Source organism: Scardinius erythrophthalmus, assembly GCF_964197995.2.
Source record: "Scardinius erythrophthalmus genome assembly, chromosome: 3".
In the NCBI taxonomy this organism is placed as follows: domain Eukaryota; kingdom Metazoa; phylum Chordata; class Actinopteri; order Cypriniformes; family Leuciscidae; genus Scardinius; species Scardinius erythrophthalmus.
Genome location: NC_138223.1, coordinates 47,387,296 through 47,398,880, shown reverse-complemented (window position 1 = coordinate 47,398,880; position 11,585 = coordinate 47,387,296). Strand labels below are relative to the sequence as shown.

General features: G+C 36.8%; 1 protein-coding gene across 2 annotated transcripts; it reads left to right on the top strand.

The window, feature by feature from the left end:
* The first annotated feature begins 3,623 nt into the window (after positions 1-3,623).
* On the top strand, positions 3,624-10,292 carry LOC308688083 (tubulin beta-4B chain). Of its 2 annotated transcripts, none has more exons than XM_081360950.1 (4): positions 3,624-3,838; positions 4,893-5,001; positions 5,211-5,321; positions 7,489-10,292. In XM_081360950.1, exons 1-4 carry the CDS (start codon positions 3,782-3,784, stop codon positions 8,544-8,546), a joined length of 1,335 nt encoding a protein of 444 aa, XP_081217076.1. In that variant the 5' UTR covers positions 3,624-3,781; the 3' UTR covers positions 8,547-10,292. The 2 variants fall into 2 exon arrangements, with proteins under 2 accessions (XP_081217076.1, XP_081217077.1); XM_081360951.1 differs by having other exon boundaries at positions 3,688-3,838; positions 5,211-6,271; positions 7,325-10,286.
* The last annotated feature ends 1,293 nt before the right edge of the window (positions 10,293-11,585 follow it).

The following is an 11,585-nucleotide window of genomic DNA, read 5'->3' as shown; positions in this document are numbered from 1 at the left end:
ACTGTTTCTGTCTTTGTCAGACACGTGGGTTTGTTGTGTGTGACGTCACCACGGCGCCATTTTTGAGGTATCGCTACTATAGACATCATAGAGTCTCTAAAATAATATCTATGATCGCTACTGACTGAGAATGAAAGAGATTACAGGGGTAGAAGTAAATAAAATAACTAAGATAACTATCTAGATAAGAAGTAAATATAACTCGCAAACCTGAAGAAGCAAAAGAAAATTGAGAAAAGGCCGTACCAAGATAAACTCGATAAAGATGCCAGAGACCGTTATTTGGAGAAATTGTCATCCATTCAGAACATAGACCCATATGAGCTGACTGCAGTAAGTTGGAGTGCTGACCCCGCACTGCTACCTCCATCCTCATATTTAGACATTGTCAATTATCTTGTTTATGGTATAAGCGCATATACCAGTGAACATCATGATACAGTGATTTTGGTCAAGCCTGTGTTAATAAATGTAACCATTTATAAAACAAAACAAATGAAATGGAAGATATATATATATATATATATATATATATATATATATATATATATATATATTTTTTTTTTTTTTTTTTTTTTTTTTTTAAATCCTCCCTGCAGGGGCAAATAAACCACCTGTTAACTGTCACGGGCCCACCGGTGGGCCCAAATCCATCACATGTTCAACAGTAATATCCTATACTAAACTATACTATATTAAACTAATCTTGACAAACTATATATCATTTGAAAGCTTACAATCTCTATTGTATTGTAAATAGTTTTCATATTTGGTGATTGATTTTCAAAATAATTTATCAATTTGCAACAAGAATATTTTCATATTCCTAAGGCAGTGAACATTTTTATGTGTTTCTTAGTAGTTGAATTCATATCAAAATCTGCCAAACTTCCCATGTTTCTTCTGAATAGAATGTCTACTTCATAAATTGTATGAAAATTGTGGAAATAATGGTTCAGATCACTCAAACCACAGATGGAAATGGAGGCGCCCTTATATGGGCAGTAATGGAGTCTGGTTGTCACCTAGTGAAAAAGTTTGGTACTGCGCCCAAACAAAATCTTACTGAAAGCTCATTTTTTGAGATATCAACCTAAATTTTGAAACACAACTTGTTCAGATTTTTGACTTTGATTTTTTTTGCAGTTTTCGAGTCGCTCAGGTTTTAAAAATATATATTTTATATAAAATATGAATAATTATTTTTTTTACATTGTACATTTCCATAAACTCAAACTTCTATAACTTTTTTCCTGTTTCACTTTCTTAATTTATTTCACTTCTACAAAAATCTGCCAAATGTCTTCTTTAAAACAAGACCAATTGTATGTCTATAATATACTCCAAAGCATTCTTTAATTACAACCATTTAAGTTCGAAATGTGCATTTTCACGTATACTCAAAAAAAGGGGGGTGACAGTTAACAGGTTGTGATTCTAATTCTACTTTTCCCCTTTAAAAGCATATCATTTCATAAACTATCAGAATATACAGTATTGTACTTACTTTCCTTAGTTTTTAGATACATGTGCCTGAAAGGCGTTATTTGTTCATTTTTTGATGTAGGCCTATACATGTTTGACATTCCAATAAATTTTCATCGTCTATGAATTATTATTATTTTCTTTATGATTATATGAAATTATTGTAAAAAAAAACAACAACAACAACTCAACAGAGTGGACTAATAACAAGTGAACTATGTAATAACAGGGTGGACAATATGAATGGATGGTTTCCCATCTTTCACATACAACCAGTTACATTATTACTTCTGATTGAACTGGATAGGAAAGGATATTTAAACATTGCCAAATAACTTCAACCTATAGACTACTTCTTCAACTTTAAACAAACATTACTTTTAAAATCACTATGTACACTCTCTGACCTTAAATCAGACACTGCACCATATCTGAACAAAATGAAGCTAAATAGGTTTATCAAATTAAGAACTGCAAAACTGTAATTAAAAAAACTAAAGAACATAAAATTTCTACTATTTTTTTTTCTTCACATTTCCACATTTCACATAAACAGAGATGACGTACTGAGGTTCAAATCTGAATGATACAATTTGTAAAAATACAGAATTAAAATAATAGAGGATCTCACTCACATTCACCAAGTTGTTTTCCCTCAAGGATGACTACTTTATGTTATGATGTAATTTATATTTTCCAACTTCCAACAGAGTGGACAATAACTTTAGGGATACAAGCTAAAAACCTTGATTATAATCAAGGTTTATAATTGATTATAATATAATATATAATTGTATAATATAAAAATGGTGCTATATGGTGGTTGGGAAAATGGTGCTATATGGTGGTTCAAAATGCTGCAAATATTTTCTTTAATCAACTGATTAGAGTTCAAGTGTTGTTATTTGTGACTAAGACAGCTTTAAAATTGCTATTGTTCTATATTTGAAGTCAGTAAGATCATTATCTGTATTGGGGACACAAAAGGCCCAGAGAATGACTCAGCTAAGACTCAACACGCGCCTCTGGAGAGAAAGATGAGGGAATGCTGGACCATTTTATCCGCTCTGTTGTCATGGAGATGATCGCGTCATAATGCAGCACTGTTGCCAGTGTTGCCAGATTGGACTGGTTTCCGCCCAGTTGGGCTTCTTTTGTTCGAATTGGACCAGAAAAAAGGCATTAGCAGACAAAATTTAGGCTGTCTTTTTAAATAACTGGCGGGTTTTTTCTTCTTCTTCGCTTTTATGTTTAGTCATGTTATTTTAATACGTTCCAAGTTCGAACACGTGTACACAATGAAGAAAGTATCACAGGAAAAAAAGCCTGATAAAGGACCAGATTTTTAACTTGATTTCAAGAAATCACAAAGTGGCATAGGCCTAAGTTGCACTGTAAGAACAGGAAACTCAAAATGCATAGGCCTAATAAACCTGTGGGAGATGATGACTCAAATTAAGGCTCTTTGTAAAATATATTTGTAACTCTGAAATCAATTGAATGATTTAATCAGAATCGAAACTGATTATGGGATTATACATTATAGTATACTATGCTAATCCTGACAAGAATCAGTTTTGATTGTGCAAAGTTCTGCAGTTTGTTCTACTTCACAAAATTAGTTATGTCCGATGTTTAAGTGCAACACAAAATTAAGTGCATTATTATTATTATTAATATTGGATTATTTTACAGCATGAATGACACATTTTTGGAGTTTTTTTCTTTCTTGTGCATGAAAATGTGTTAAATGGCTGCTAATTACATTGCTTTTTCACTTATGTTGTGCACTTTTTGCATTTAAATGGACTTATTCTTACTATTATTGACATTGAAAATGATGTTTTTCCAATGATTAAAGTAATCTGTTAATTCCTTGATTCATTGCCGTTTAGTGGGCCTATCTTCAAATACATTTTAGCCATAGTTGCTAAATATCTTTAATGCATTTGCCCTGTTTATCTGTTTTCCTGGTTTATTTTAATTCTATTTTGTCATCATTATTTTGTTTTAAGGAGCTACAAATCGTCCTTATCAACCTTGAATGACATGGCAATAAAATTCTATCGCATTATTTGATTTGGGCGGGTCTTCTTGTAGTGGGCGGGATTTGGTGAGATTTAAGGGTGTAAATCTTCGACCCAATCTGGCAACACGGACTGACTGTTGGAATCAGGCTGACGGGAGCGCGCACTACGCACTAGTCTGGGCGAGACATAATCCGAAGAGGGTGTAAGAACGGGCCATCGAGATTCTACAGATTTACACCTTATTTTCACATCTTTGAAGAGTCAACATGCGTGAAATAGTGCATCTTCAGGCGGGCCAGTGCGGGAATCAGATCGGAGCGAAGGTAGAACACGAAAAATAAACCTTTTCATTGGCTTCTATGTTTTATAGGCCTTTTAATATCTTCATAATATAATGATTTGCGCTGTTACTTATCAATCATTTTATGCACAGGTTTTGTAGCAGCTTTCTGAACGTTTTCGAATTCGATGGCGTTTTAAATCGGTCTGTAACGCGATGCGATCGATGCGTTTTTTGTTGCGTCGTAGCTTTTATTTGTTTGATGCGTATGTCTCGCCGGGTGCGCGAGAGGGGTGTGGCGGCTGGCTCGCGCTCTAACACGCCTTAAAATCATCCAAAATACTGCAAGATTATTATAAATAAGCATTTAAATGATAAAGACGCGTTTAAAATAAATAGCATTGTCTTTTTTCGTCGTGTTTTCTTTCAGTGCAGTAACGTTACATTCCAGTGGCGTAGTAGGCGATGCCAGACGATTGCCAATGTTCATGGGGGATGGGGATGCTCTCTGTTCTTGTTTTCCTCTGAAATTAGCCTATACATTTCCATCAAATTAGCTCTAAATGCAATATTAAAGGCGTGTCAGCTTATATTGTGGATATTTATTAGGATGCGTTTGTTTTTGTAGGCATATTTCAAAACGTTCACTACAAAAGGGGCGTTTTCTCTCTTGTTGCTCAAGAATAGAAAGATACAGTTAAATCAACAGAGGAACTCAGTGCAGCAATTATGTAACGCAACAATGAATTAACAAAAATGTAAAAGATAATGTTCGATATTATTAATCCTTTGATTTGGCCAGCAAATATCTTAATTAATAGCCTAAATGATATGCATTTATAACAGTTTAAAACATTTTGCAATGGTAGCAATGTATTTTTCTAATGTAGTGTCTCTTAAACAAATGTAGTGCGGTTAGACAACAGATATTGCAAAAATATGGTACTGGACAAATATATTGCATGTATGGTGTATGTAACCATCATTATAATTTAATGAGACAACTTCCCAGTGTGACCACTAGCCGTGGGCTTATTACACAGCATCAGTGATTCTTCATGGTTTCCATTTTTTTTCTCTCTCTCTCTCTCGCTCAGTTCTGGGAGGTGATCAGTGACGAGCACGGCATTGACCCCACCGGCAGCTATCATGGAGACAGTGACCTGCAGCTGGACCGAATCAGTGTTTACTACAATGAAGCCTCTGGTAAGCACATAACCACCGTTTACCATAGGGAATGTCAAATGTCTGATTCCTGGATTGACCAATTTAAAGGCCCTTGCATGTCACAGACACACTCCACCTAAATGTTTTATTGTATTACAATTAACCCTAAATGGTAGGCACACAATCTCCATACAAACAATTACAGTCCTAATGTTTGAGGTGCATTCTTTGGTTGTCTGTTTTCTTAGGGGGAAAGTATGTCCCTCGTGCCATCCTTGTGGATCTCGAGCCTGGAACCATGGACTCTGTCCGCTCCGGGCCTTTTGGACAGATATTCAGACCTGACAACTTTGTTTTTGGTATATAAACACCCTCCACTCTTATATCATTGCATGCACACATCTGACTTATTTTTTGAGTGTTGTTATACAGTGATTCACTTCTAAATGTTGAAGATACCTCAGATACGGGTCTCATATTTTTCAATGAAACCCGTGCAGACATTTTTATAGTGAAAATTAAAATGATATTATTGCCTTTACTTTACTATTAGTTTACTATTTATGACTTTTTTTATTCAGTGAAACACTAGTGAAGATTTGGAAAATTACAATGAAAGTCAGTGGGGTCCAGTGTTACTTTTTTTTTTACCCTGAAATATATTCTTATAATATACTATCATAAATATGTTCTGCACAAGAAAGAATATCATACAGATTGGGAACTACATGAGTATCCCTTTAATTTATTTTTAATGAAAGATAAAATCACAAATCACAGACTCCTAATGGCCTTGTAAACAAAAACGTTGTATTTGATTAATTAGAATAGAATAGAATAAATCTTTATTGTCCACCGGGGTGGAAATTTTTCTTTGGCTCACAGCAGCATACAAAACAGATAAACATACAAATAATGTGTCCGACTTAATAAAAAAAGATATATCTAGATAAACAGAGAAAGATACAATGTAAAATATCATATTGAGAATAAATATACTTAAATACATTAAAATAGCAGCTTATTTACTGTAGTTACTTTGTTTGGTTAAGGATACTAATGGCGTTTGGAATGAAAGATTTTTAATTTTTTTAATTGAGGTTTTCTTGTCATTTTTATTATAGTTTATACATTTCTATTGTATTATGCTAATTAGTATCCACTGACAAGCTAATTTAAAATCATTTAGATTGATCAACATTAAAATGAAGGTACAAAAAAACCCCTGTTTTTAGCATTTTCTATTCTCTGTGACTTTGAGACCCAGGGTTTTTTGATTCCACCGCTCCTGCCTGTATGGATTTCTCTAGCATGATTGAATTTAGGCTTTTATTCACATATTTCAACATTGATCAACTCTCACAGCAGTTGTGTGGTAAACGGAAGCTCAAGCTTGTTTGCTTCACGTGCAAGAACCAATGAGGTTCATTCTCATGTGTTACGCAGCACGTTTGAGCTTCACATGAACCAATGAGGTTCATTCTCGTGTTACGCAGCACGTTTGAGCTTCACATGAACCAATGAGGCTCATTCTCTCGTATTACACATGCTGTGTAACACATTTGAGCTTTATCAAGAACCGATGAGGTTCATTCTCGTGTTACGCAACACGTTTGAGCTTCACATGAACCAATGAGGTTCATTCTCGTGTTACGCAGCACGTTTGAGCTTCAGCAAGAACCAATGAGGTTCGTTCTCTCGTATTACACTTGCTGTGTAACACATTTGAGCTTTATCAAGAACCAATGAGGTTCATTCTCGTGTTACGCAGCACATTTGAGCTTCAGCAAGAACCAGTGAGGTTCATTCTCGTGTTACGCAGCACGTTTGAGCTTCAGCAAGAACCAGTGAGGTTCATTCTCGTGTTACGCAGCACGTTTGAGCTTCAGCAAGAACCAGTGAGGTTCATTCTCGTGTTACGCAGCACATTTGAGCTTCAGCAAGAACCAGTGAGGTTAATTCTCGTGTTACGCAGCACATTTGAGCTTCTGCAAGAACCAATGAGGTTCATTATCGTGTTACGCTAGCCTGGAAATCCAAAAAAATGGCATTGAGTAATGAAAATCAGCCAAATCTAGGGGCGGTACCAAACATGCATTTGAAAATCTCACTGCACGCAATTGGATAACACTATGACCAATCACTGTCGTGATTGCGTTTTCACTAGCATTGTCATCATCTGTTTAGCTCGCCTCTGGCCCGCCTATATCAGATAACCTGATGTGATTGGTGCAGCTCAGCTACAAGGGCATAGTTAATGAGCATCATTACTCAATGCCAGAGTAGCTCGCTGAGCAAATTCAAACTCTGGATTTCCAGGGTAGTGTTAAGCATCACATTTGTTCTTATATGTGAATAAAAGCCTAAATTCAATCTGTGCATCATAAATATAATTAATGTCTAATGGGTTTGGAACAGCATAAGTGTGTGTAAAGGACGACTATTTTTTATTTTTAGGTGAACTAACCCCTTAACAACTTTGCATCTTAAAGCGCTAATGGATTTTGTGTCCTGCTCGTACTGTAGGTCAGAGCGGAGCGGGTAATAACTGGGCTAAGGGTCATTACACAGAGGGCGCCGAACTGGTCGACTCAGTGATGGACGTGGTTCGCAAGGAAGCTGAGAGCTGCGACTGCCTACAGGGCTTCCAGCTCACACACTCGCTCGGAGGAGGAACCGGCTCCGGCATGGGAACGCTTCTCATCAGCAAGATCCGCGAGGAGTATCCCGACCGCATAATGAACACCTTCAGCGTGGTGCCGTCTCCCAAAGTGTCGGACACGGTCGTCGAGCCCTATAACGCCACACTCTCTGTGCATCAACTGGTTGAGAACACAGACGAGACCTATTGTATCGACAACGAGGCGCTGTACGACATCTGCTTCCGCACGCTTAAACTCACCACGCCCACGTACGGCGATCTTAACCACCTCGTCTCGGCCACCATGAGCGGCGTCACCACCTGCCTGAGGTTCCCCGGACAGTTGAACGCTGATCTTCGCAAACTAGCGGTCAACATGGTGCCCTTCCCTCGCCTCCACTTCTTCATGCCCGGCTTCGCTCCTCTCACCAGCAGGGGGAGCCAGCAGTACCGCGCGCTCTCCGTTCCCGAGCTCACCCAGCAAATGTTCGACGCCAAGAACATGATGGCCGCGTGCGACCCGCGTCACGGACGCTACCTAACCGTAGCCGTCGTTTTCCGCGGACGCATGTCCATGAAGGAGGTGGATGAGCAGATGCTGAACATCCAGAACAAGAACAGCAGCTACTTTGTGGAGTGGATCCCAAACAATGTGAAGACAGCGGTTTGCGACATCCCGCCTCGCGGGCTCAAGATGTCAGGAACCTTCATCGGTAACAGCACTGCCATCCAGGAGCTGTTTAAGCGCATTTCCGAGCAGTTCACTGCCATGTTTCGCCGTAAGGCTTTCCTGCACTGGTACACTGGCGAGGGAATGGACGAGATGGAGTTCACAGAGGCCGAGAGCAACATGAACGACCTGGTGTCCGAGTATCAGCAGTACCAGGAAGCCACGGCCGAGGAGGGAGAGTTCGAGGAGGAGGGTGAAGAAGAGGCCGCCTGAGCAACATCTCGTCCACCATCTTCTGATTCATCTCCTATCAAGTCAAGTCTCATCACCTTAATTTATATAATTTATATAGCGCTTTATACAATATAGATTGTATTAAAGCAGCTTTATAGTAATAATGGGAAAATGATGCATTCCGGCTGTTGTTCAGCTTGTTCAGTGTTGATTCAGTTTTGTTGTAAAGATCATCGATTATTAAATTAGTTCATTTCATCTATTAAGCAGTTCTGCAAAAAAAATAAAAAATCATCGTCCAGCTCTGCGTTAGTGCAGTCGGTCCAATAATAATGTTGAGTATTAAATATCCCAGTCCAGTTTTGTTAAGCAAAGGAAATCCATTAAAATTATTGTGTGATTCCAATTCTTCTGTGATTCTAGCCCTTTCCTCATTTTGTTAAAATGACCATGGATTCACTGAATAAAGACATGACAAAACTGAAAGAAGTCGTGCTGTGTGACTTAACAGAACAAACGTTCTTGAAATAAATTTAACTGAGCGTCATTATGATTTTATATTCCTGGGATTTTACCCCCAAACTTTTCAAAAGTGGGTCTTCACTAAATGTTAAAAGCTTTCCACAATTTGATATGTCCATTATAATGAATACAAATTATTATTGCATTTAAATAATTTTTATCATAAAATAATGTAATTTCTATTGTACATGACCCTGAGGCACTTCTCTGAATTTGTACTTGAAAGTGTCTATAATTTTTGGCAACATTGTATTTATTTGTTATTTTCTTGTGTAAAATATTTTTCTAAAAAATGCAAGATATTTTATAAATAACAGACTCTAAATTTATGTCCCTTAGTCTAAACTCAAGCCTGTCATGCCAATAATTTAGGCTCCATCAATATGTGACATATTTACCAGAAATTACATCATTCAGGTCTCTTTAACAGTGGTGCAGAAGATGGTAAGTAATTTCATAATTTTGAGGTGTATTTTAGGGAGGGTACTGTCAAGTTTGACAACTCAACCCAATTTTTCAAAATATTATTTTAATCCATAAGTATATACAATGTATTTATTCCATTGCTGCCATATATGGTCTACTCTCCTATGCTACATGAGGAGCAGTGGGCGGCCATTTTGAGCAAATTTTTTTTTAACTCGACCACATCACATATCTGTATATTTCTCATTGTTTCGGGGTTGGAAACTTGTGATGGGGTTGAGTTTTTTCCACTTCATTTATGAATAATTCTGTTGTAATTAGAATATTTGATGTAATATGTCCACCTAAAACACTGACACTCATCCTATGTCAGAAATGGCAGCCACATCAGCAGCAGAAACACTGTTGTGCATGCAGATGTTGACCCAGAAACTAAAGAAGGGCACAATATGAGAGACAAAAGTAAAACCAGTTTTAATCACTCCTTTTAAACCAGTTACAGTCTTCTAGCTCAATCACACTATTCTCACCTAGCCTATTATTTTGGGGAAAAAATAGTGAAGATGATTCAAAATGAAGGCATTTCTTGCTGATTACCACCTGACACATTAAAGACTAAAACAATAAAATTGTGGTTTTGGTTAAACATCTAAATTGAAAAATTTTTGTAAAAAAATGAGACCACAAACACATAATTTGTATTTATCTCCAGTCCCAAAAAAATGTGAAAATGATCATAAATGTGTTTAGAAATTAAGAAATGAGAAACTAATTAATTTAGAAATGATTCTAAAATACTTTTTAAACCAACTCAATTTTGTTCGTTACGGGGTTGAGAATAAAATGAAAAAAAAAAAATGAAAAAAAAAATAAGGTCTAATGGGACAACATGATTTGTTGGAGGTTTGAAATGTGCGAATGTTAAGCGCGATCAGTTACCACTCAAAGATTGCAAGCTGAGGTAAGAGCTAGCTAAACATTCAATATTTGACAACTTTGACGACAGAAATGTTAAATGACTGGAAGTTCTGCCAAATGATTAACAGTATTAGACATTTTTTGGTCAAATTTAGCCGTTTTTCATAGGAAAACATAGCCTATTATTTACCTGATTCATTTGCAATTGAATGACGAGACAAGATGGCGTTAATAGACCCATTTCAGCATATTAGATTTAACGATTTATGGTTTCCACGAAATAAATATGGAACGCTATTGTGAAAGAAAAAAAAAAAAAAAAGGTTTAAAATAAGAAATAGTCACAATTACAAGAAACTGAGTCGCAATTAAAAATAAATAAAGTCACAATAAGCCTACCTTATTTTTTTTTTATTAAAAAATGGGCTTTTGTCCTATTTTACAGTACGTGTATTTACAGCGTACCTAAGAAAGTAGGCTACTGGTTAACAGGTGACTACATGGGTTCAGGGTTAGTACCTAGACATTAACCAGTTATTGCAACCAATATATTAAGTACATAGTATACATGGGGAATAGGACTGTAAAAGAAAGTGTTACCAATATTACTCCAAATCAAATTTTACTCTCATTCAGTTCATTACTGTTTCCAAAACCGAATTGTCTATGCTGTTCCTCCACTGAACACTAGAGGGAACCAGACAATATTATATTGACAATATTAGTCAACTGAACCGTCAGAATAGTGTGTGTGTGTGTGTGTGTGTGTGTGTGTGTGTGTGTGTGTCTAAATAGGACAAAGTTACCTGTTTGCTCAGCACATCCATATTGATCACCCATCTGTGTGTGTGTGTGTGTGTGTGTGTGTGTGTGTGTGTGTGTGTGTGTGAGAGAGAGAGAGAGAGAGAGAGAGAGAGAGAGAGAGATGAAGGGAGGTAGAGGGGGAGAGGGAGGGAGAGAGAGAGAGAGAGAGAGAGAGTGAGAGAGAGAGAGAGAGAGAGAGAGAGAGAGAGAGAGAGAGAGAGAGAGAGAGAGAGAGAGAGAGAGAGAGAGAGAGAGAGCAAACACATGAGAAATGATGAGAGCAAAACAGCCGTGCTACAATAGAGGAAGTCCATTCTTGTATTTCCTCTTCCATGTGTTTATGTTTTCAATCATCATATATATATATAAATTAAAGGTATATATAAATTTATATTATAAAGGTATAAC

Excerpts from the sequence above, each read along its gene's own strand:
- LOC308688083 (XM_081360950.1), top strand. The coding sequence starts at position 3,782 with ATGCGTGAAATAGTGCATCTTCAGGCGGGCCAGTGCGGGAATCAGATC. Across the intron at positions 3,839-4,892 it reads GGAATCAGATCGGAGCGAAG|TTCTGGGAGGTGATCAGTGA; the intron begins GTAGAACACGAA and ends TCTCTCGCTCAG. Across the intron at positions 5,002-5,210 it reads TTACTACAATGAAGCCTCTG|GGGGAAAGTATGTCCCTCGT; the intron begins GTAAGCACATAA and ends CTGTTTTCTTAG.